General features: G+C 40.4%; 2 protein-coding genes across 4 annotated transcripts in view; both read left to right on the top strand.

The window, feature by feature from the left end:
* Positions 1–26,698, top strand: part of RXFP1 (relaxin family peptide receptor 1) — a 96,913-nt gene that overhangs the window by 10,143 nt on the left and 60,072 nt on the right. Inside the window, exon 2 of one of the 3 annotated variants that reach the window (XM_030865752.2) lies at positions 21,554–21,691. The exons of the other annotated variants lie outside the window; for them this stretch is intronic. Within the exon in view, the coding sequence (XP_030721612.2) occupies positions 21,554–21,691 (138 nt within the window). The remainder of the gene's footprint in view (positions 1–21,553; positions 21,692–26,698) is intronic. 3 annotated transcript variants of the gene reach the window in all.
* LOC115858141 (large ribosomal subunit protein uL14-like) lies at positions 14,883–15,328 on the top strand. The gene is given in 1 exon segment (XM_030865753.3): positions 14,883–15,328. A coding segment is annotated over 1 exon segment (423 nt). The 5' UTR covers positions 14,883–14,886; the 3' UTR covers positions 15,310–15,328.

Raw genomic sequence — 26,698 nt, 5'->3', positions numbered from 1 at the left:
CTGCCGCCATGGCTTGAGGGCCACCTCCATTTAAGGGGCTCCTTGTTTACTTAATTCAACAGTCAGATGTGCAGAAAATGAAGTTTTATGTTGCTGTGACTCAACTCAGAGCTCGTGACTACTGCATAAAATAGCAGGACAATAAACTTGCTAATTCGAAATCGCTTGGTTTAAAAATCAGGCACTTTTTAAAAAAATACAGTCTTAATCACTTAAGAATTGTCTACCTGCTCCACCCTTTTCCAATTCTGCCCAAAAGCTTTTAGGTTCGAGGGCAGCTTTGGAAACATCCACGTGAGGGGGCAGGTAGAGAGATGAATTATCTACGTAACTTTGCCAGCTTCTCGTGAGATGTAGCTCGTTCCTCTGGGCGTGGGCATCGGCACCTACCCAAGCACTTCCGCCTTCTCCGGCTACCCGGCCAGATAACCCGTGTTTCCCACCCAAGCAAGAGGCCGCTTCACATGTACTGTCTGCTCCTAGCCAGCCTTCTCAGGAGAGCCTAGGAAACCTCAAGGGTCCTTCCTCCTGTGTCGGGAAGCAAGGGAGACATGGGGTGACTCAGACCCACAGCCATCGGGCCCCGGTGCCATGCAGAGCACGTGGCTTCTGCCAGAGTCACACCCTTTCCTTGGGCTGCGCGTTAGAATCTAAGACTCTAACCACCTCTGCTTGGGCAGCCCCACTCTCTAATGACCCCCACCTCCTCCTTCCCCTAAGGAGCTCTAAATTCCAAGGGGACAGGAGGTTGTCACACACAGCCATCACCAAGTTCAGGGAAGCAAGCTTGACCTTCCCTACAGGCTGTGGAAAGGCTCAATGCTCTGTGTCCTTCAGTATTTGGTGTTGATAGTCAAGCCAAGAGGCTCAAATTCAAAAAAGCATACCAAGTTTCAAAACTATTCTCTCTCAAGCATCTGGCTTTTGCCATTGGCTATTTTTGGCAGATGACTCTTCTACAAAGGTTCTTCTGAGCTCTACACTCCCTGAGCAATCAAGTACAGTCCACCTGCCTCCTATGAGTGGGGAGGGGTTAAAAAAACAAAGGAATAACCAAGAAGGAAGTATATTTGGATACATCCTAAAAGCATGGAGCATTTGACAAGTAGGAATTATAAACGCAAAGCCACAGATGTTTGACACAATAATTACAACGACATACACTAGTAAAATATGAACTCTGAGAATATGCAAGATACATAATATGAAATATTTAGCTGTATTTCCAACCGTGCTACGTGGACACTAATGAAGAACATGTTTACTCCCACTTTTAAGAAATTTCTAAGGAAAAATCAGAATTTGCGAAACTTTCATAATGGTAGTAAGTATGGTTATTCACTTTATCAGAGGGGTATCTTTGTTTGGTAGTTTTTTTTTAATCACCCAAAAAAGTGCCCACCCTATTCGGATTCTGACTCAAAATCCTATGCTCCTTCTGAGCTATTTCCTCCCACCTTCCATTCTGTTGCCCAGACTGGTTCCTCTTATTTCACTTACACCTACCTTTTGTGTGATTTTTGTTTTCAATCTCTTTTCCCTGCATTTTACCTAGTGCTTTCTTCTCCTGTTGATCTAACCTACATTAATTACAATACTATAGACGAAAACACCAAAATATAGAAATGTCATTCAAATTGTGAAAAATTGTTTATTAACTTTCTTCCACAAATCCTTTCTGATGGACTGTCTTAAACAACAGAGTTTGTGATAAATAAGAGGAACAAAGAGTAGTCTGTCATGATGCTCCCATCCTACCTAGAAGCTGCACCATCACAAACACACGTCTCCAAAGAGCTCCCAGGAAGCTAAACTACTTTTAAATTCATCCTGGGGAAATTGTTGCAAATTTTTAATATGACTGATAATGTGATTAGATACAAGAAATGTGCTAGGCCAAAGTCGCCATAGTCTGATGATTAACATGAATTATTTATGCTATCTTATTGCTACAGTTGTGAGCCAGTTACCGTATTGACGTTCTGATTAAATGATAACACTTGAAAGTGTTGTCTAATTAAATCCTCCCATGAACCATGAAGGGCGATGGTTCCTCCCCTCAACAGAGGAGGGACTCAGTCTCAAAGCCAAGATCACAGGCTCCTAAGTGCTTAATGCAGGACGTGAATTCACGTTTATCTGAGTTCTTTCCACTCGCCATACTAACACCAAAATCATGGCGCAGAGTTATGAATATTATCTCTCATTTTACGGGACAGATGAGCAAACTGACCAAGCAAGTTGAACTCAATTCAGACCTGCCACTTACTGCTTCCGGGGGAAGAGGTGGAGGCAGGGCAGGCACAGGTGGAGGGTGGGCGGGGCCAGACCTGGGAAAACTAGGAGTTGGGTGGAGTCATTAAGAGTAGGGCTGAGGACAGGCTGGGAGGTGCAGTTGGAGGAGCTCCCTGGAAAGACCAGGAAGCCTTTGTGAGCCACACTCAAGAATGACTTCAGACTTAGGGCATAAGCAGTTGGAAGGGAGGTTTTGCACAGCATGATAGAAAGAGTTTTTTTCTTTAGGAAGTAACTCTGGCAACTTACCCAAAATAGTCTAGGATGTTAGAAACTGAAAGCAAGCCCTCAAGGAGCGTGGAGGTTGCTCTCCATCTCTAAAGAGGAAGCGGCTGCGGCCAACACAAGTTGGCTGCTGCTCTTCTTTTTTTGCGGTACGTGGGCCTCTCACTGCTGTGGCCTCTCCCTGCTGTGGCCTCTCCCGTTGCGGAGCACAGGCTCCGGACGCGCAGGCTCAGCGGCCATGGCTCATGGGCCCAGCCGCTCCGCGGCATGTGGGATCTTCCCGGACCGGGGCACGAACCCGCGTCCCCTGCATCGGCAGGTGGACTCTCAACCACTGCGCCACCAGAGAAGCCCATGTGTTTGTATTTTTTACAGTTTTTTTCCTGTAATTAATATATAGTCTCATAGTGGTGTAGTCGGAAAAGACACTTGACATGATTTTAATTTTCTTAAATTTACCAAGGCTTGATTTGTGACCAAGATATGATCTATCCTGGAGAATGTTCCATGAGCACTTGAGAAGAAAGTGTATTCTGTTGTTTTTGGATGGAATGTCCTATAAATATCAATTAGGTCCATCTTGTTTGATATATCATTTAAAGCTTGTGCTTCCTTATTTATTTTCATTTTTGTTGATCTGTCCATTGGTGAAAGTAGGGTGTTAAAGTCCCCTACTATGATTGTGTTACTGTCGATTTCCCCTTTTATGGCTGTTAGCATTTGCCTTATGTACTGAGGTGCTCCTATGTTGGGTGCCTAAATATTTATAATTGTTATATCTTCTTCTTGGATTGATCCCTTGATCATTATGTAGTGTCCTTCTTTGTCTCTTGTAATATTCTTTATTTTAAAGTCTAATTTGTCTGATATGAGAATTGCTACTCCAGCTTTCTTTTGATTTCCATTTGCATGGAATATCTTTTTCCATCCCCTCACTTGCAGTCTGTATGTGTCCCTAGGTCTGAAGTGGGTCTCTTGTAGACAGTATATATATGGGTCTTGTGTTTGTATCCATTTTGCCAGTCTGTGTCTTTTGGTTGGAGCATTTAATCCATTTATATTTAAGGTAATTATCAATATGTACATTCCTATTACCATTTTCTTAATTTTGGGGGTTTGTTATTGTAGGTCTTTTCCTTCCCTTTTGTTTCCTGCCTAGAGAAGTTCCTTTAGCATTTGTTGTAAAGCTGATTTGGTGGTGCTGAATTCTCATAGCTTTTGCTTGTCTGTAAATGTTTTAATTTCTCCATCAAATCTGAATGAGATCCTGGCAGCATAGAGTAATCTTAGTTGTAGGCTTTTCCCTTTCATCACTTTAAATATGTCCTACCCCTCCCTTCTGGCTTGCAGAGTTTCTGCTGAAAGATCAGCTGTTAACCTTTTGGGGATTCGGCTGTATGTTATTTGTTTTTTTCCGTTGCTGCTTTTAATGTGTTTTCTTTGTATTTAATTTTCGATAGTTTGATTAATATATGTCTTCGTGTGTTTCTCCTTGGATTTATCCTGTATGGGACTCTCTGCACTTCCTGAACTTGATTAACTATTTCCTTCCCCATATTAGGGAAGTCTTCAACTATAATGTCATCAAATATTTTCTCAGTCCCTTTCTTTTTTTTTCTTGGACCCCTGTAATTTGAATGTTGGTGCATTTAATGTTGTCCCAGAGGTCTCTGAGACTGTTCTCAATTCTCTTCATTCTTTTTTTCTTTATTCTGCTCTGTGGTAGTTATTTCCACTATTTTATCTTCCAGGTCACTTATCCATTCTTCTGCCTCAGTTATTCTGCTATTGATTCCTTCTAGAGAATTTTTAATTTCATTTATTTTGTTGTTCATCATTGTTTGTTTGCTCTTTAGTTCTTCTACGTCCTTGTTAAATGTGTCTTGTATTTTCTCCATTCTGTTTCCAAGATTTTGGATCATCTTTACTATTGTTAGTCTGAATTCTTTTTCCGGTAGACTGCCTATTTCCTCTTCATTTGTTTGGTCTGGTGGGTCTTTACATTGCTCCTTCATCTGCTGTGTGTTTCTCTGTCTTCTCATTTTGCTTAACTTACTGTGCTTGGGGTCTCCTTTTTGCAGGCTGCAGGTTCATAGTTCTCGTTGTTTTTGGTGTCTGCCCCCAGTGGCTAAGGTTGGTTCAGTGGGTTGTGTAGGCTTCCTGGTGGAGGGGACTAGTGCCTGTGTTCTGGTGGTTGAGGCTGAATCTTGTCTTTCTGGTCGGCAGGACCATGTCCAGTGGTGTGTTTTGAGGTGTCTGTGAACTTATTATGATTTTAGGTAGCCTCTCTGCTAATGGATGGTGTTATATTCCTGTCTTGCTAGTTGTTTGGCATGGGGTGTCCAGCACTGGAGCTTGTTGGTTGTTGAGTGGAGCGGGGTCTTAGCATTGAGAGAGATCTCTGGGAGAACTCTCACCGATTGATATTACATGGTGCCAGGAGGTCTCTGGTGGACCAATGTCCTGAACTTGGCTCTCACCTCAGAGTCTCAGGCCTGACACCCTGCCGGAGCACCAAGACCCTGCCAGCCACACAGCACCACACTGGGTTCCGAGGGGCTCACTGGGAACAGGAAAGGATGCCACCGCTTTGCCTCAGCCTCCTGAGGGATGACCTGGATGCTCCAGGGGCACCGTCCAGGGCAGGGTGAGAAGAGCTCCCACACCAAGGGACGCCCCTTCCCCCAACCCCACCTCCACAGGCTTCACTCTTAATTTCAGATGGCAGCATAAACAGAAATAAAATTTCAGGCAGTTGGCAACACAAACAAAGTACCCTTAGGTGGCCTATGTTCATTAGAACTCGATCATGAATGATTTGAGAAAGGGAGAGCTCTACAAAAGATTAAGTGGAGTATTTACTAGTTCCTGATAGACTTTTATAAGAAAAGAAAAGCATAAGCAACCTTTACTTGATCTCAGAGAGAGTGTCAGTATTCAAGCGGACCACACATGACTCAGCTTCTCTGCCAATATTTGGCCCATGCTGTTTACAATTTCATGGGTTGTACAGTATAGATTCTGTTAAATATAATTTAACACAGTTGTTACTTACAATAGAAATTACCTGGAAATCAAGACCAGTGGATAAATGGATAACCAACAGAGACCTTCTGTATAGCACAGGGAACTCTGGTGAATACTCTGTAACAACCTAAATGGGAAAAGAATCTGGAAAAGAATAGATCCATGTATATGTGTAACTGCATCACTCTGCTGTACACCTGAAACTAACACAACATTGTTAATCAACTACACTCCAATATAAAATAAAGAAGACCAGTGGACTTAAAAAGAAGGGGAATTCACATTTAATACATATGACTTCTGTGAAAGGCAAGGGGCTCTTTCACCTCCATTAGTTTTGTCTAATCACACCAAAAACCTTGGGAGGGAGTTTTACTAATCCCCATGTTCTGGAAGAGGGAACTGAAAAGTGACAGGACCTACTGAGAGTCCACAAGGGCACACTGGGAACTTCCAAGACACCCTCCCTGCCCAGCAGCAGGCACACTCAGCCTGTGCTGGACATGGGGGTGCAGGTGTAGGCACCAAGCGTTGGGAACTGCTATGGTCTGCAGTTGTGGTAACTCCAAGAAAAGGCAGAATCAGGAGAACACTACTTTCAGATTTAAATGAGCCTGTTTGACTTTGCTGAATAATACGTAGCTGTAGGGAAAAGCATTCAAATTAAGCCCATGGTATATGTCATTCACAAAATAACAGCCACGTGGGAATTCTACAATGGAAGCAGTGGCCACTTAATCTTAATCTGCAGATGGACGGTTGGCTAACAGTCCCTGCTCTGAGCTGCCCCATAATGGCATTTAGAAGCCTGCTTATCGTATATCCTCCCCAAAAGGTAATATCCCCACTATGCATCGTGAGACATTTGTGTCACGTCCAATAAAACTTTGTCCAACCCTCATAGCCTGTAAAGGCCTTTGAAATTGTCCTTTGGGTTAAAGATGGAAAAAAATATCACTTGGAAAAATATTTTCAAAGATGGAAAAAAATAACACTCCAAAATTAGACTCCAAGTCATAAACACACAGATGATATGGAATGACATACCTTATAAATAACATTTCTGGCATTTAAAATTCTTTGTGTCTCACACCCATGATTCTGAGAAAGCTTAAAGCACACATGCATCACACACTCGGTGTCCAGGTAATTTCATATTTACTTAAAAACCGTGTGGGTATGTGTCCAAATACCAGGCAGATGGGAGTAAGCTAAATATTCTTCAAATAATAAAAATTCTAGGGAATTCTCTGGAAGTCCAGTGGTTAGGACTCAGCGCTTTCACTGCCATGGCCCAGGTTCAGTCCCTGGTTGGGGAACTAAGATCCTGAAAGCCACGTGTCTCAGCCAAAAAATAAAATCTAAAACCTGGAAACTTTACAAACCATTTCAGCTACAATAAGTTTAAAAGATTAAAATATGTACCAAGCTTTTTTATTGTACTTTGAAAAATTTCAAACCTACAAAAGTAGTACAATGAATACCGATATACCTTTCCTCTGGATTCACCCATTAATATTTTCCCACATTTACTTTTTCTCTCTCACCAAACTCACACACATGCATATGTTTTCTTGCTGAATGATTTGAGAGTAAATTGCAGATATCATGACTCTTCCCACATAAGCATTTCAGCCTGGATCTCCTAAAAACTACATTCTCTTAGCCGCCATACGATGACTAAATTCAAGACATTTAACATTAATAAAATTAGACTATCTAATATAACATCCATATTCATATTTCATCAATTTTCCTAATTATGTCCTTTATAGAAAAAAATATTTTTTCCTAATCCAGGCTCCAGCCAGGATCACATCCTCAGCTCTGTAGCTTCCTTTAATCTGGAGACAATGACGTGAGTTTTGAAGAACATGGGTCAGTTGTCTTATAGAATATTCCTCAATTTGCATTTGTCTGATGTAAACACAAGACTGTTACAGAAGTCGTCATAGAAATACACCAGAGGAAAGCTACCTGCTATGTTTGGGGTCTGATCTCTTGGTAAAGCATCTCCTCACATTTTCATTTCTTTTTCTTTAAAATTGTGACTCACGGGACTTCCTGTTTTAACCTGTCCCTTATTCTTCTAGTTGTCCTCAGACAATCTTCAGAGACTTGCATTTATCTATCGTAACTTTCAAGGTCATCTCTGTAGCCTTAACCCTAACCCGCACTTCCCCTTCCCTGGTTGGCAATCATTTCCAGGGTTCCTTCACCCTCGGAGCTCTGATGTTCCCCTCCAGGTAGGGAGCCTGCATTGCTGTTTTCATCCATCCCCTCTCTATCAGTGAGAAATGCACTCTATACGCAACAAAGAGAAAAACCAATCATCAGTGGGTTAAACAAATAAGAATTTATTTTTCTCACATAAACAGTCCGGCAGAAAGTGTTTGCTGACAACAGATCAGCTGTCCAGCCATGCCATTAGGGTCCTCATCTTTTCCTGTATTTCCCAGTCCACCGTCCTTTGTGCTGGTTATTATGTTCCAGGCTTATCTCCTAATTCATGGAAAGATGGCCACTGCTGCTCCAGACATCAAGTCCATGTTCAAAGCAGGATGAAAGGGAAGGGTGGCATGTAGCTCCATCTTTCCCGGTTAGTTTTCCCAGGAATTCCTTTAGAAGACTTCTGCTTCTTAGATCTCACTGGTCAGGATTTGGTCCCAGAGCCGTGCTTAATTGCCAAGGCAGCAGGAAAAGTGGGAAACAAGAGTAACCTTATTGTTGAAGCCAGACATCTCCTCAGCCGGGACTGAAGGCATTGAGAGGCAAAGGGGAGATGGACAACAGGTGGGCAACATACAGATTCTCTGGCTCCTCCAACGCTATGTAGATTTACTCATTCTCTCCTGCTCAATTTTATTCTAGGTGCCTTCTCAATTTTTCTTCATTTATCTTCTCTCCCTTCTACATCCCCTTGAAAAATGAACTTTCACACAGTTTTATTATCACTTCATCTTCCTCCTAGAGTCAAATAATATTACAACCACTGGTACTGTCTCCACCTTTGACAGGTGAAGAGAGCTGAAATCCAGCAAGGTGAAGTCCCTTGCCCAAATTCACCCATCAGTTGAGAGGCACACCCAAGAATAGAACATAACTCTACTATCAGCATTGTCAGATCTGCCGCTCAGAATACATGGTGCCTATGTTCCACTCTGCTCTGTTTGGACCCTCTTGCCCATACCTTGGACATTAAATATAAAATTCTCCATGAGGCTTCATCAATCCAGTTGTTTGTTTCTGGAAACTTCTCCAAAAAGGAAAAATAATGAGAAAACCGTATTTTTCCCTTTTTACTTTTTTAATTTACTCTCTAAATGTGAAGGAGGGAGAAGTGGTTCATTGCTCCTCTGAACCCTGAGTCTGAATTTGTAGAGCTTCCATCTCCAACACGTCTGCCAAGTAGCAACGGGACCACGTCTATTTAGATGCACCATTCTTGTCTTTGGCCTTGTTGGGAAACATCTTGGGACACCCAGGGCAACACAACATAAAATACCTTTATGAAGCAGCCAGCATCTCATCCCTGCACTGAAAGATTTAAAAGGGTGACAGCGCACCCAGGACAGAAACAGTCAGAGAGGGAGTCAGTTTGAAGGTGTAATTGACCTTGGTCTTGAAGGGTAAGACTTAGCTGATAATAAGATATGCAGCAAAACTGTCACAAGCCAAGAAAGGGAAGCACAAATATGAATGGTTTTTCAGGGGTCTTATAAGCAGGTCAGTGGAGGCGGTGGGGGGACCAGTAGAGGGCAGTGGGTAAAAACACATGTTCTGAAGTCGGACAGACCTGAGTCTGAATCCCAGTTCTGCCATTTCCTAGTTCTGTGATTCCCCAAGCAAGTTATTCCTCTATGCCTTACCTTCTAAGCTGTAAGGTCATGATAATATTAATAACTACTCAATGGCATTGTTACGAGGATGAAATAAAATAAGGTATGTAAAGTGTTTCACGCTAGTGCCTCAAATATAGTAAATGCTTAAAACATGAAAGGAAAAACTACTGATCAGAGTGCAAAGGTCAACGTACTGGACTCTTAGGTTTAGGAAAGTAGATTGTGGCCAGTTGTGGAGGCTTTGGCTCTAAGGCTAAAGCGTAATCCAAAGGAAGCCATTAAAAGTGTACCAGCCAGACATGAGCTAATCCAGACTGGAATCACAGCTGGGAGAGGAGGAGTGGAAAGGCACTGCTGGATGGAAAGCCTGTTAAGAAGATGTACAACAGCCCCTGATTCATGGTCTTTATTTCTTGGCTGCACTACTAGTGTCATCTATGAATTGAGAAGGAATCAAATGGGATGGTTGGACAGTTGTGAAAAGAGTTGTGTCATAGTTTGAGGCCTATGCTGGAAATGTAGAAATACAAAATTTAGAACTTCCAGCTATTCTGTGTGTTGGGAAGCATGTGCACTCCTTCAATATATGCTCACTGGATGTTTACTATGGCAGAATACTAAACCCTAAGCAATGTTTACAATAACATCTCACCCAACTAAAGACCACTCATCCTAGAATCTCCAAAACTTTGATTCTTGAAAACCCAGGCATTTAAAAAAGAGAAAGAAGGAAATCTTGTCCTTTATCAGGCCCTCGTTCATAGCTCGTTTGCTCATTTCACAAACAGGTCTACACATAACGTCTGAGTATCTGCATTTTTAGCCATAGCAGATTTAAGTAAAAAATTAGAAATGATAATCAGAGCACTGACTCTATAGAGCAGACAGATTAATGATAGTTGAAGTGACAGCTGATAAAGAATTGTGGAGGAAAAACCATAAAAATTTGACAGGACTCCAAAAGCACAGGAGTCTGTGGTGAAAGTTATAGGACATGAGTGCCTTCAAAGCCCCTAAGGCATCAGTGTGTTACCAAGTCTAAGTTCATACTGCTGGCTGCATGACAGGCCAATAAATGGAGAGACAGGGTGTTGGGACAAGGAACAGTGACTTTATTCAGAAAGCCAGCAGACAGAGAAGATGGTGGACTCATGTCCCAAAGAAACATCTTGCCCAGGGTTTGGATGCTAGTTTATCTTATAGAGCAAAGAGGGAGAGGTGAGGTGGTAAAGGGAAAATGTTGACAAGTTGTTGTAAGTCTTTCCTGGTCCAACCAGACTCTGGAGAGGAGATGTGTTAATGTCTTCCTTCCTGCAGCCATTCAGAGGTGCGCCTGGTCAGGACGTTTCCTGGGAGCTAAACACAAGTATTTTAGCTTAACACTCAGGCATGGGAGGCAGGGTTCCCAGAGATGGGCCACTGTGGACGCTTTAAGCTGTAGGCAACATCCCTTTAGTGATTAACTTGTAGCAAAAGCAATAGAACATAAAGGTTAAAGTAAAAGAAGCAGCTCCAATATGGAGTCAGGTTTGTTCTTCCCTGTTACAAACACAATAACCCAAATTCATAAAAGAAGTTTACTCTTGTGTTCAATAGATCTCCAAATCTTTAGAAGTAAAGCTACACCCAAAACTTGAATCAGAGATACCAATATAGAATTTCTGACAAGTTTTTCTAAAAACGGGAGATGAGAAATGAGGATGTACTTGGCATGGGGAAAGAAGTGTGTTTTCTTCTGGCTTGTTTTTAAGAAGGGAGACCCAAGAGCATGTTTCAGGAAAGAGGTGAAGATGGACGATGCTGAGAGAGAAGGGAGAACCGCTGGATCCGTCCTGAGCAGGAGAGAGGGATGGAGGCTGAGCTCAGGGGCGGGGCTGGATTTAGACTACATGAAGGGGGCATGGAAGAGGTGGAGCTCACGGGGCGGGGGAGGTCCATGCGGGGATTTGTGAGGCTCCTCGGGTGGCCTCAGGAGGTGCTGGAGGCTCGAGGAGAGAAGGAAGGAAATAATCGTCTAGGAGATGGAAGAGTGCATGGGAGAGAGAACACTGCCGAGTGGCATCAAGGCCCCTCTCCCTTCTCATTGGAAGGAGGCAGCAGTGTGCACGGCACAGCTGGGGACCACAAACAGATCTGTTCATGGGTCAATGCTGTGTTAAGTTCTGCAGTCAGACGGGAGAAACTGGACTAAGACAAGATCACGAAGGGATATTGAGTACCTGGATTTTGTCAGGACATTGGTGTGTTTTTCTTTTTGTTTTGTTTTGGTTTTTTTTTTTTTCAGCTTTGTTGAGGTAAAGACAATTGAATTTTTCAAGGTTTTCTGTGTATATCAGAGTACACACATGGCAAAATCTCAAATTTGAAGTCTAAAATGTTCCTTTAAATGGTAACTTCTTTGAAACATCTGTTTATGTTATTCATAGATTGATGGAACTAGTTCAAGCAGCCTGAAAATATTTTGTGGCTGATCCCCTTAATTTTGGCAGAATATCCTTAAATTTTCTATCCAATTTTTCAAAACCTCCAGAGATTCTCTTAGTAACCCAATCCATTGTTTAATGATCCTTGTAGCTAAGAAACGATTCCTCATAACTAACTTGAAAATCGTCCCTGGCATCAGAGCACAGGACCAACGGCAGCCTCTTCCCCATGTTACCTGCCAAAACAACAGCAATCACAGCCTTTCAAGAGATACAACAGCTGCACGGGTCCCCCTGCTTGGTAATGTCCATCTACTTCTAAGATCTCGTGAAATCAATTAGAAAATCTCCACTAGAAGATAAATAAGCCACAGACGTAATGAACTGCTTGCCCCGCAAACGAGCGCACGTGTTCACGGGCCGCTGACACGGGGTGCTTTCCCACTGGTGCTTCACCAATGCCTAATTCTGAGTTTCTCAACCTGGGCACTACTGACATTTGAGGACGATAAAACTTTTGCGGGGTGAGCTGTCCTGTGCATTGTGGGATACTTAGCAGCATCACTGGACTCTACCTATTAGATGCCAGCAGCACACCCCAAGTGGTGATACTAAAAGGTATCTCCAGACTTTGCCAAATGTCCCTTCGGCTGCAAAATCATCCCTGACTGAGAGCCACTGGCTTGGTCCTACCTCGTTTCAAAAGGTCTAAAGAAAACCAGCTAATTACAATCAGTGTATTTTCATCTATTGCCCCAAAACCAGATTTTCATGCATTTGAATCATCTGTAAATAGCTTCAGATTATTTTTTTTTATTGAAGTATAGTTGACTTACAATGTTCCAGGAGTACAGAAAGGTGACTCAGTTATACACACACACATATACATATATATTATTTTTTAGATTCTTTGCCATTATAGGTTATTACAAGATATTGAATACAGTTCCCTGTGCTATACAGTAGGTCCTTGATGTTCATCTACTTTATATGTCGTACTGTGTATCTGTTAATCCCAAATTCCCAATTTATCCCTCTTCCAGATTATTTTTATTAAAGAATAGTCACTTAAAAAAAAAAAGTCCAAATTTTCCCAAGGATATAAACTGAAGAGTAAAATCACCCCTTTCTCTTACCATTATTGTCCCACTTCCCAAAGACAACCACTGGCAATAGTTTCTTGTTAGTATATCAGAATTTTATAAATGATATAAATATATATCTTATACAAATAAAACCAGACTATATAGGCTGTTGTTCAACATACTTTCTGTAACTCAGTGATATGTATTGAATATCTAATTATATTAGTAGGTGTATATCTACCTCACTTTCCAAAATGTTGAACTGAATATCTATACGAGAATGCAGAGTTCTATAATTACATTATATATTTATTTAATAACGCCCTATTACTACTGGTATTTTTACTTATTTTGTCGTTGGATATCTGAAATACTTATTGATAGTTAGCATTTAAAATAGAAACTATAAAATAAGTGGGTTAAATACAGGGCAAGTTTGCCTTTGTACATGGTTTTTCATATTTTGTTTTTGTAAATTTTGCTTCCTAACAAAGTATTTTAGCAAACTGCCTCTATACATTTTATGCTGTGGGTAGTTACCCAAGAAAAGAGGAATACTGCATATTTTCCATAGACTATAAAAAGGATTTCAAATGCTGGTAATAAGTCATAGAATCCAATGAGACTCTTATCTTACTGTTTGCAAAAGCCATGGCTATTCAGAAACACTACAAACAATTAAACAACACTCACCTCCTTTATTTGAACCTAAGTTAGCAGAACTGTCTCTAAGCGGTGACTGCATTGATTCCAGACTAACCATGCTGACATTTTCCATTTTAACGTTTAATGTTGTTACAGAATGAGGGTTATAATTTCACTGAGTTAGTGTTTTCCATAGAAAATGGGTTCCCTGGACACATTCGTAAGTGCTTGTGCGCTTCTGTCAAGGTCTGTCAAAAAGTAAAAGAGCTCAGTTTTATTCCATTAGTGATAAATCCCTAGGAACTTAGCTTCCAAGATATGTTTACTGGAACCCTTAAGATTTTAGTTCTGATAGAGGGATTCAAGATTTGGGCACAAGTCAGGTCAGATCACGTCTCCCCCCAGAAATGATAACCAGCCCCAGCATAATCACCTCACTATATGGTTAATGAGGTCAGTTTCCTCAAAACCACATTATTAAAATGCTTCACTGTACTTCCTCTTTGGCTTTGGCCCTTGAATTACTCTGGCACCCAATTAAGTTAAAGAGAAGCTATGATCACTGCAAAAAGTCTGGACCATCTTTCCCTTTTCTGTGCACTACAGTTCCCCCAGACCCACGAAATGCAGATACGTATGTTTTAGTTATAAGGGAATGACAATAATTTGTCCTCCAGCTGAAAAAAAGAAAGCCACTGATTTTCACTCAGTACTGTGTCTCACTTGGCAACCAGTACATGTAACTGTTCATCTGTTTTTCCATCCACTTAATCTCAAAGTATTTCCAGGAGAAGAAAGAGATTTAAGTGCTTCATCCAAAAATATTTCTGCCGTTGCGATGAAAATTATTAAGCAAGTTTTCCAAATTGCTTCAAATTTTGACTGTAATATTTACCTGACTTCTTATGCACTGGAGTAACTTTTCAGTTAGGGTGCTTTCTAAAAAATAATAATTTATAAATTTCTTAAATTATGAGTGATTTTTATATGAGAGTATTCAAATGAAAACAAACTGTAATTGCAAAAATTTTAATTCAAGTATCACTAAAAGCAAGATGCACTTATGCCAACATTAAGTACTAACTTATACCATGTTGACAGAGCCAGTGCCTCATCCCTGCCATGTTGTCACCATCGTCAACTGCCCCCTGCATCACGAGGGCTCTGCTAAGTGTTTTACTTCAGTTCTGAGTCTGTTGCTACCCATTCTCTGTTGAAATTATTAATTTCCCGGTACCAGTGCCTAACAAATTCCCACTGCAAAAATATATCCAGATATATTTAATACTTGATTTACTGTAGTCAGAAAGCCTTCGAAAAATTATTTAGAGCCTGGCACTCAAGATGTCGAAGCGAGGACGTGGTGGGTCCTCTGGTGCGAAATTCCGGATTTCCTTGGGTCTTCCGGTTGGAGCCGTGATCAACTGTGCTGACAACACAGGAGCCAAAAATCTGTATATCATCTCTGTGAAGGGGACCAAGGGATGACTAAATAGACTTCCTGCTGCTGGTATGGGTGACATGGTGATGGCCACCGTCAAGAAAGGCAAACCAGAGCTCAGAAAGAAGGTACATCCAGCAGTGGTAATTCGACAACGAAAGTCATACCGGAGAAAAGATGGTGTGTTTCTTTATTTTGAAGATAACGCAGGGGTCATAGTAAACAATAAAGGCGAGATGAAAGGTTCTGCCATCACAGGACCAGCTGCAAAGGAATGTGCCGACTTGTGGCCCAGGATTGCATCCAATGCTGGCAGCATTGCATGATGCGTCGGTGTATTTGTAAAAGAAAAATATAAGAATAAAAATTACTTGCTCCATGTCACTCTTCTTGACACCACCTAACCCTCACCCCCTCTGTAAAATAAAACTACCCAGTGCAAAAAAAAAAAAAAAAAAAACCTTATTCAGAAATGCATCTACTCCTAAGCCACGTATGAGGTAAGCTTAGCAACATTTGCACTAAATCCCATATTCTTAAACTTTTCTGTCTCATCTATTCACTCCTTATCTAAAAGAGCTTGCTATCACATTTAAGACTAAACAAACTTAATTTAAAAATAAGCAAAAAAAAAAAAAAAAACGATTCAAATGAAGCCATTCATTGTCCTCCTGCTGCTGTTCTCTTCCTTCCTGCTTCGATGCCTGGTGTGTGCGTGTTTGCAAATTCACACACACCCAAGACTAACATAAACTGAGAGATGGAAACGTGTTTGCTTACTCCATTTAGGCCTCACATCCAGAAATCACTGAATCTTCCTTATTTAGAGCCAAACAACATAGAACCATCTAAACAGAGATTCTCAGTGAAGAGTAGCTTATCAGGATTGAGGGATAGACAGAGTAAGGAATGTATGGCTTAACAGAGCAGCTCCAGTATTATAAGTTTATATTTTGAAAAGCCATTCTTTATTCCTTTCTTAATAACTACAGAAAAATAATAGAACTGGACCAAATTGTCTTGGTTGTTATGCAGCCACAAAAGATATATACTCTTTCACACCATACACAAAAATAAACTCAAAATGGATTAAAGACGTAAATGTTAGACTGGAAACCATAAAACTCCTAGAAGAAAATACAGGCGGAATACACTTTGACGTAAATTGTAGCAATATTTTTTTGGAACTGTCTCCTCAGGCAAAGGTAACAAAAGCAAAAGTAGACAAATGGGACCTAATTAAACTTAAAAGCTTTTGCACAGCAAAGGAAACCATTAACAAAATGAAAAGACAACCTACTGATTGGGAGAAAATATGTGCAAATGATATGACCAGTAAAGGGTTAATATCCAAAATATATAAACAGCTCATACAATTCAATAGCAAAATAACAAAGAACCAGATTAATAAATGGACAGAAAACCTAAATAGATATTTTTCCAAAAAAAGGCATACAGATGGTCAACAAGCACATTAAGAGATGCTCAACATCACTTATCACCAGGGAAAGGCAAATCAAAACCACAATGAGATGTCACCTCACACCTGTCAGAATGGCCATCATCAAAAAGAACACAAATAACAAGCATTGGTGAGGATTTGGAGAAAAGAGAACCTTCCTCCACTGTTGGTGGGAATGTAAATTGGTACAGCAACTGTGGAAAACAGTATGAAGTTTTCTCAAAAAACTAAAAATAGAGCTACCATATGACCCAGCAGTTCTGCTCCTGGGTATCTATCTGAAGAAAATGAAAACACTAATTTGAGAAGATACATGCACCCCAATCTTCATAGCTGCGTTATTTACAATAGTCAAGATACAGAAGCAACCTAAGTGTATCAACAGATGAATGGATAAAGAAGAAGTGGTACATATATACAATGGAATACTACTCAGCCATAAAAAAGAAAAATAATGCCATTTGCAGCAACATGGATGGAGCTAGAGATTATCATACTAAATGACGTAAGTCAGACAGAGAAAGACAAATACCATGTGATATCACTTATATGTGGAATCTTAAAAAATGATACAAATGAACTTATTTACAAAACAGAAATAGAGAAAACAAACATGGTTAGGGGAAAGAAGTGGGGGAGGGATAAATTACGAGTTTGGGATCAACATATATACCCTACTATATGTAAAATAGGTAAACAACAAGGTCCTACTGTATAGCACAGGTAACTGTACTCAATCTTGTAATAAGCTCTAATGGAAAAGAATCTGAGAAAGACTATATATTGTACCAATTACATATTCTATATTAAAACAAGTGGCCATGAAGTCTACTCTCATGATTTGCGTATTAACAACAAACTAGGATATTTTTTTCTATTTTAATATGAAAGTGTAAGAGTATATCATGCAAACTAAGAAGGCAAGAATCTGTTCGTGCTAAGACACAGAGTTGTCCTTCCAATGGCAAATTAATATCCTTGCAGAATTCTACACTCACTTTTCAAGCACCTCTCTTTGTGGCACTGATATCTGTGAATTGCAAAAAACTTGATATATGAAATTAAACTGCTTACCACCAGGTCAGAGAAAGCTCAGAACTATGGATATACATTAATGTAAAGCCAAGTTATAAAATGCATACAAGTTATTTTCATCATCGAGGGCTTCTTTCCTCAAGAGTAAAGACAAGCTTCCTTCCCCTAGTTCAGGAAAGTTAAAATAATGTTTGTGGGAAGTCCCAACAATGTCTCCTTACCCTAAACTGGCTTTTTATTCCCCACTCATCTCCCTTGGAGCTTTCAGTACACTGGCTGCCAGGGAAAGATTTGATAGCTTTGTGATGTTTTTATCCCCAGTTGATCTACACAGCCCAACAGAGAACACTAACCTCACCAACTCTGAAGATATGTGTAGGTTATTCATGCCTGAGGCTCAGGGAGCGTGGCCTCCTGTACTGCCCCCTCCACCAGGCCCCCACCAGTCTTTCAATTACTCATTCAACCATCCTTGCAAATAAATTGCCAACATGAGATTTTTTTCATATCTGGAAAGAGGCTGTGTGTGTATAGAAAAGACACTTTTAAGTTCTCGATGTATGTTAGGAAAGCATTCTTTTTTTTTATTTTTTTTTTTTGCAAAATAGAGAAAATCTGACCTACCATGGCCTAAACAAGGATGTGTTTGTTTTTCTAACGTAAGGAGGATGCTGCTTAACCCGAAGATTTCAGGGCTGGCATTCCCCAGATCCCTGTGAGTTTTCTTGGCCTCACAAGCCTGCTTGTTTCCTCATAGCTGCAAGACCGCTGCTGCAGCTCCACACATTACATCATGTGAAAGGCAGGAAGAAGGTGGAAGGCACGGCAACTGCTCCATCCATTCTTGTGTCAGGACAGCTAACCCCTCAGGACTTCCTCAGCAGGCTGCACCCGTGTCTCATTGCCAGAGCTGTGCCTCTTAGCCACTGAGAAGCAAGGGAGTTGGGAAAGAAAGTATTGTATTCTGTACATAGGACCCGCAAATTAAACTGACAAGAGATAGATTAACAGGGAAAAAAGTTTACAAATTTTACTGATGTTATTATATTTAATTGTACATGCATGGAGTCTCCATAGAAAAGAAGTGAAAACTCAAAGAAGTGGTTAGAGTTGAGGGCTTATATACTATTTTAACAAAGATGATAAATTGTGGGAAAGTGACAAGAGAGGGAAGGGGGCGATTGGGCTTCTGTAGGTGGTAAGTTGTGGGCAGGTAAACCCATGGGAAAACCAGTGGAAGAGAGGCTTGTTTTAGTAGTTTGCTTGTGCAGACTCATCTCAGTGACAACTTTCCTTCTCTAGTGATAAGGGTTGTTCTCCTCCTGATTCAGGAGAGAGCAGGGGAATACCTTCACCTGGAGAAGGGATTTTTACATAGCTTCAAAGACCCCCTCTACAAAATGCTTATTAATCACAAAGGCTAACTTTACAATGGAGAAGTGTGGGAGATATTACTTTGATGAAGTGACCGAAGTGATCATCACCAGGAATGGGACAAAGTAGATCTTGCACTACCTGACAGGTTGACATGAGCATCTCTTCTGTGAATTTCTTGCCGAAGGTGCCTAACCTAAATCTAATTATGATGAAATAAACCAAAATTCAGGAACACTCTAAAAAATAATTGAAGATAAGGAAAGACTGAGAAATGATTTCAGATCAAAGGAAACTAAAGGACTGTGACAACAAAATTCAAGGAATGACTGTGAACTAGATCCTCTCACTATGAAGGACATTTTTTGGTCAATATGTGAAACTTGAATGTGTTCTGAGATTTAAATGGCAGTAAGGGATCAATGTTCATTTTCTAATTTTGATGGTTCTAGTGTGCAGAATGTCCTTCTAGTAGGAGAATGTCCTTTCTTATAGGAAATACACACCAAAGTTTTTAGGGGGATGGAGCATGGTCAGGAACTTACTCTCAAATTGTTCAGAGGGGAAAAACATTCTTAATAATATATTTGCAACTTCCCCTCAAGTTTGAGATCATCTCAAAATAAAAAAGTTATTTTTAAAATATCTCTAAGATTCCAAATTTATTTACTGAATCATAATATTTGAAAATGTAGGACTAATTTCATGACACTATCATTAAAGAACTATACCTGTTTCTGGGTCTTCCCTGGTGATGCAGTAGTTAAGTATCCATCTGCCAATGCAGGGGACATGGGTTCGAGCCCTGGTCCGGGAAGATCCCACATGTCGTGGACCAAATAAGCCCGCGCACCACAGCTACTGAGCCTGCGCTCTAGAGCCCGCGAGTCACAACTACTGAACCCATGTGCCACAACTACTGAAGCCCACGCACACTAGGGCCCACGAGCCACAACTACTGAGCCCGCATGCCTAGACCCCGTGCTCCGCAACAAGAGAAGCCACCACAATGAGAAGTCTGCGCACCACAACGAAGAGTAGCCCCCTGCCTGCCACAACTAGAGAGAAAAGTCCGCACGCAGCAATAAAGACCCAAGGCAGCCAAAAAATAAATTAAATAAATAAATAAAAATGTTTTAAAAGAACTATACCTGCTTCTAAATATAAATTTTAAAGACAGGACATAAAAGTACAATATTCATAAAAGTAAGTTAGAGAAGAATTTTCAAAACAGCAGGATGAAAACACAGGCAGGTATGTTTAGTTAAAATGCCTTCAAACAGTCTCTGTGACTGAAGCCTGACAATTCATCAAAGAATTTTTCTGAAACCCTTGATTTTTAAAGTTGGTTCTCAAAAAATTAATGAATACATACAGCAGTCTCAACACAGATCAATGTATTTATGTGTACACGGCAGGTCTCTGAAATGTGTGGTGTTCTACCAATGACACCCTGTGGTATACAGATCCTGTGTCTTGACTGTTCTAATCAATTTGTTGAGAAGAGACTGATAAATAATTTCACAAGTGAGAACACTATGTGTAAAAAGCTCATTATTAAATAGGTTTGACTATTTCCTTTATCAAATGATGTTCTCTGAAACAAGTAAGGACAGTCAAAACCTGACATAGATGGATTTCTCCCCTAGGAGAATGTCACCTGCCTTGTTATCAAAATGTTCCACTGTATCTTACAAAGGAAATAGTCACTTTTATTCTTTTCATGTTTTGATGATAGACCACAAATACATTTTTACACAATAAGCTTTACCGACTGTTCAAACTATTCTGTTTTTTCTTTATAATTGATTATTACTATTCTATAAGGTCTCAATGATTTACAAACTTAGTAAAGTTAATAAGCAACAGAATTATCTTGGATTCTACAATAATCTTTGAAATCCTACAAATCTGAGGTTTTAAATGACAGTTAATTTATATCCCTCCACACAAAAACCTGCACATAGATGTTCATAGGAGCTTTATTAAAAATTGCCAAACCTTGCACACAACCAAGATGTCCTTTCCTTAGGTGAATGGATAAACTGTGGTACCTTCAGACAAAGGAATACTATTTAGTACTAAAAAGAAGTGAATTACTAAGCCATGGAATGACACGGAGGAACCTTAAATGCATATTACTTAGCAAAGGAAGCCAATGTGAAAGGGTCGGGAACTATTTTATTTGACGCTACAGCATGGTGTCTTGCGCAGGACCTTGCCCTCGGGAACTACCCCCCATATGAGTGAGCATGGGCTGTGCTTTCCTGTTTCCGCCCCTCCTCTTCCCCCAGTATCAGACCAGCCGTAATTCTAAGCCAATGGTACCAATGCAAGAAAGTCTTGATTTTTAAAATGACTGGATGAAATATTTTTGAAAGAGAAGAGGGGAATTGAGCTCAACTGTAAAGTATGGGCAGACATTTCATAGAAAAAGAGGGATGGTGAGGACATTCCAGGTGGGAAACATGAGAAAAAGCAAAGAGCGGAGAATCCTGGCATCTTCTGGGGACACGGAAAAGAACATCCTTTAGGGGTGGAGGTTCTTGGAAAATAGTTGGTGTCAGGCTGGTGCGCAGGGTGAGGCTGCATACGGACGGTGGTGCCTGCCAGGCTGACAAGAAGGAAGGTCTGTGCAACGTGGGGAAACCGCTCTTTGCAGTGCCTTGGGTAAACCTCTCTCCCCTCCCTCCTCGCAGTTGCTCCCGGGAGCGGGCAGGATGTCGCATGCGCCCTGGGCTACTTCCCCTGCGGCAACACCACCAAATGCTTGCCTCAGCTGCTCCACTGTAATGGTGTGGACGACTGTGGAAACCAGGAGGACGAGGACAACTGTGGTGAGCGTGCCCCGAGTCACAGCTGGATGGGGGTCGGGTCACAGCAGCACCAGGGGACAGAGGACCAGGGTCAAGTTGCTGAGACCTCTCGGTACAGAGAGAAATGAGAAAATGAAGTTGAAATACAAAATATATGGCGCTTAAGGAAATCTTACATTTATTTTACTAGCTTAACATTTCCATTCTTATGAAGAAGATGCGGTTTTATACATATATATGTTTGTGTGTGTATACATAATGTATACACAGTGGAATACTACTCAGCTATAAGAAACAATGAAATGATGCCATTTGCGGCAACATAGATGGACCTAGAGATGATCGTACTAAGTGAAGTAAGTCAGACAAAGATCATATGATATCACCTGTATGTGGATTCTAAAATATGACACAAATGACCTATTTACAAAACAGAAACAGAATCACAGGCATAGAAAACAAACTTATGGTTATCGAAGGGAAAAGGGTTGTAGGAGGGATAAATTAGGAGTTTGAGATTAACACATACACACCACTATATAGATAAACAACAAGGACCTAGGTATAGCACAGGGAATATATTCTTTTTTTTAATTAATTTTTATTGGAGTATAGTTGCTTTACAATGTTGTGTTAGTTTCTGCTGTACAGCAAAGTGAATCAGGTGTACATATACATATATTCACTCTTTTTTAGATTCTTTTCCCATATAGGCCATTACAGTGTATTGAGTAGAGTTCAGCACAGGAAATATATTCTTTATCTTGTAATAAACTATAATGGAAAAGAATCTGTAAAAGAAAATATATATATATATTTACTTACTATGACATATATATGTACAACTGAATCACGTTGCTGTACACTGGAAATTAACACAACATTGTAAATCAACTATACTTCCATTTTTTTAAAAAAAAATCCATTCTTTCCTGTGTATTAGCTCAGATTCTGTGGGGCAGCAATCCCAGCTGGGCTCAGCTGAGATCAGCTACACGGTCTTCCTGCCTCTGCTGCGCTTTCTCGATGCCTCTGCAGGCCTCTGTGGGTTGGCTCTGTCCCCGTGCCTGCAACCTGGGCTGAGACAGCTGGGGACACTGGCCCTTCTGCCACATCCCTCCCAAAGCACGTCACAAGGCCAGCTCTGTTCCAGCAGGGGAAATGGAGCCCTCCTCCTGCAGAGAGCAGCTCAAAGTTAAGTGCAAGGACCTCAGACAGAGGGAGGGCAGGCTGCAACCACGCTTGACACAGTTGGTATTACATTTGCTTTTCCCACAGACATTAATATTAACTCACAGTGACTCAAAGAGTCCCACCTGCATGACCTTAGGAAGGTCTGTCTTTTAATTTAAATATTTCCAGGAGCAACCATGATTTGTCTGTTTACTTATCTTACTGAAACAGCAGCCGATATTTGAAGAAGTGATATTTTTCTACACTCTTGATTTTGTAGTTATGTGTGTATGTAGGGCTGTGTGTGTGTATGTGTCCTCTTGATTCAGGGATAGTTATTCAGGAGGTGGGTAAGCTTTCCCCCATCTCCTGAAAATGCAACTGTAGTTTATTTGGGGGGGAGATAAATTATGCAGATTTCTATTTGGTCCTGAAAGATGTTCGTTACTCTGAATCCTGGTGAATTTTAATAGAGAGAATATAACACTAGGAAAGACATTCAGGTCTCTTTCTTCAAACTTAGAATTGAATTCTGATGACAAGCATGGGCATGACTCTTGTGGAAACAGTACTTAATGGGAAGCAAAATCAGGTTGGAGATGCATCCTCCGTAACTGTTTCTTCTTTCCCTCCCCTTCCTGCAGTGTTTTCCACTCTCTGCAGGTCTGTGAACAGCCTCTCCCTCTCTGTCCCGTCAGTCATTTCCATGTGTCTCCCCTTCTATTCCTCCTCTCTAGTGCCCACCCGCATTCCTTCCTTTACTCTCTCAACTCCCCTTCTTATTTTCATCCTTCTCTTGTCCTCCATTCTTTTTCAAATCAAATCCACCTCAGTATTTATAAATTAGATTTTAATGATTATTTAGCTCACTCCATTAAGTTTATAAGCTGCTCATTATACAGATTTTAACACCTTTACTTCCAAAGAAAATTAAATCCAAGCAGTTGCTTTTAATTTCCAAGTAGCTGTAAAAACATTCCTGCCACGCCTACCCCACCCTTGGGCTGAGTTGCCCAGAAGGGTGGTTTTTATCTTATGGTCAGTGGACTCTGAGAATCAAGAAAATCTTCAGGCAAGGTGCGGGGTCTGTAAATCCCCTGAAAACTATGAAATGTTGTGTATTTGTGTACACGTGCATTTTCTACAAGAAAAGTGTTCATGGGCTTCCCTGGTGGCGCAGTGGTTGAGAGTCCGCCTGCCGATGCAGGGGACACGGGTTCGTGCCCCGGTCCGGGAAGATCCCACATGCCGCGGAGTGGCTGGGCCCGTGAGCCATGGCCGCTGAGCCTGCGCATCCGGAGCCTGTGCTCCGCAACGGGAGAGGCCACAACAGTGAGAGGCCCGCATACCGCAAAAAATAAATAAATAAATAAATAAATAAATAAATAAATAAATAAATAAATAAATAAATAAATAAATAAATAAATAGGAAAAGAAAAGTGTTCGTAACTTAACAGCTCTGCAAAACGTTTAGAGTATTTAAAAGGCAAAAAGCTTCCTTATTCCTGTCATTGGCTAAAACAGAAATCTAGAAAAACAATTTCACTCCAAGCTGGAATCAGTTTCTCCCAACTAGCACTCCAAATCTGTCCATATAAAATCAGTAGTTGTGAGTAGTTTACGACAGTAATCGCAACAGCAACAACGTTCCCTTACCTTCTTTGATTTTTTTCTTTTTTTTTTTGACAAGGAACTAATATTTATTAAGCACTTAATGTATACTAAATACCAACATTATACTTTAAATTTTTTAAATTTTATTATGGTAAGGACACTTAACATGAGGTCTAGCCTTTTAAATTTTGAAGCAATTTTTAAGTCGGCCTTACTGTTTTTGTTTTTTTTTAACATCTGTATTGGAGTATAATTGCTTTACAATGGTGTGTTAGTTTCTGCTGTATAACAAAGTGAATCAGCTATACATACGCATATATCCCCATATCCTCTCCCTCTTGTGTCTCCCTCCCACCCTCCCTATCCCACCCCTGTAGGTGGGCACAAAGCACCGAGCTGATCTCCCTGTGATTTCTTTTTAAAATAGAAACAAAGTTGTAGCAAGATTCCTCAACCAGGCATCAGAAGGCTCAGGCTCAGATCCTGGAAGTGCCTCTTTCTGTCTGTTGGTACTTCAGCAAATCATTTCTTTGTGCTAAGTCCCGTTCCTTACTGTGAAATTGGAGTAATAAATTTATTGTGAAGGTTAAGTGAGTTACAGGGGTAGAAATGCTTGTCCTGTAACGGGCACGCAGTAAATCTGGGCAGACCAGATTCCTGACTACCATACTTAGCCGTTACTCTGGAATTCACCTCTTTGAAATTCTATCCGAGGAACATTTACATTTGATTGGACTCCAAACCAGGGAAGTACTGGTTTGTAGGTGTGAAGGGAAGTATGAAGCAAGTTGAGGCAAGGTGGTGGAAGCAATCTGTCCCCAAGATCTTCTAATATATCATCTTAGGGATCTCGGACATGAGCAGGGAATGGTGTATACTACTAACTTTTATGAAAAAGAAATATTCAGAGCATGGATCAAATAACTTAAGTTCTAGCTACATGTGCGTATAAATACCTTAAATATTAGCATGTGAAAATAAACAGCATTTGTTTAATCAACTATTACTAATTATTAAAAATACAGGGGACATTTGGAAAGCAATTAATATTTTAAAAACGAAAAAGAGTATGCTCTTTTAAAATCTTTGTTATTCACCATTGTCGACATTTAAAAATCCCCACGTCCAATTTTGGAAATATGGGGAAAATCATAATCCACTCTTATGAAGACATGCCTTTGTAACAAATATTATGTTAAACTGTTCCTGGTCTTCTTATGCCAGGATCACACAACTCTCCTGAAATTCACCTAGACCAGCAGATCCCCAAATGTAGTTCAGGACCAAACCCATCAGTGGCATCTAGGAAATTGTTAGAAATGCAGGTTCTCAGGCTCCATCCCAGCCCTATGGACTCAGAAACTCTGCCACTGGCCCTGCAGTTTCTATAAGCTCTTTGTGTCATTCAGATGCACAGCAGACTTTGAGAACCACTGACCTAAACCCAAGTGCGCAGGAAGTAAGGGATGCACGCGAAATAGTAGCCACAGCAGAACTAAACTTAAATCAAGACTTCAGTATGGCATGCAAGCATTCTAACTTGCTACCAAACTCCATTATTACAATTATTATCAATTTTTTTGTTTCTATAAGAAAAATTGACACTCTACTAGTGGCAGTCATCTGGAAATTCCAAAAAATTGAACTACGCTCAAAACCTCAAAGGTAGCCAGTTGAGATGCGCTGCTATTCATGCATGAAAGGGTTGGAACTTCCCAAGAGGAATGTCAGAATTTCACACCATTTTTACAGTCCAGGTCATAAAAATTATGAGATGTAGTTATTCCTTCCTGCTTCTAATTACTTTAATTTCCTTCACTAGCTGTGGTTTTTTCCTTCATTTTATAGTATCTGGATAATTTATGCTCCCCCAGCTGTTCATTTTTAAGACATCCATATTTAAATTTGGTCTAAAATGACCAAGTCAGAAAGTTGGTCCTTTTCAGAATATGTCAACCTCATGCATATTTGAATAAGCAGCATTAAATATATTTGCAATCACATAAAATACAATATCTTAGATATAAAAGGAAAACCCACAGCTAAAAATCACTTTCAGAGTGATCATTTACAGCTTAGTATATTGTCAAATAAAAAATCTTTTTCTAATGGAAGGGGGGACTTTTTTCTTGGTTAGACCTTTTAAAAGATACATCCTAAAAAAAGTAGCTCCAAAAAGCTCTCCCTTATTCCCTTAAGCTACTTAACTTTGACACCAATAGTAATTATTAAAGTGGAGAA

This window comes from Globicephala melas, chromosome 5, assembly GCF_963455315.2.
Source record: "Globicephala melas chromosome 5, mGloMel1.2, whole genome shotgun sequence".
Classification (NCBI taxonomy): domain Eukaryota; kingdom Metazoa; phylum Chordata; class Mammalia; order Artiodactyla; family Delphinidae; genus Globicephala; species Globicephala melas.
The sequence above is the reverse complement of the archived record's forward strand: the minus strand, read 5'-3'. Positions and strand labels throughout refer to the sequence as shown.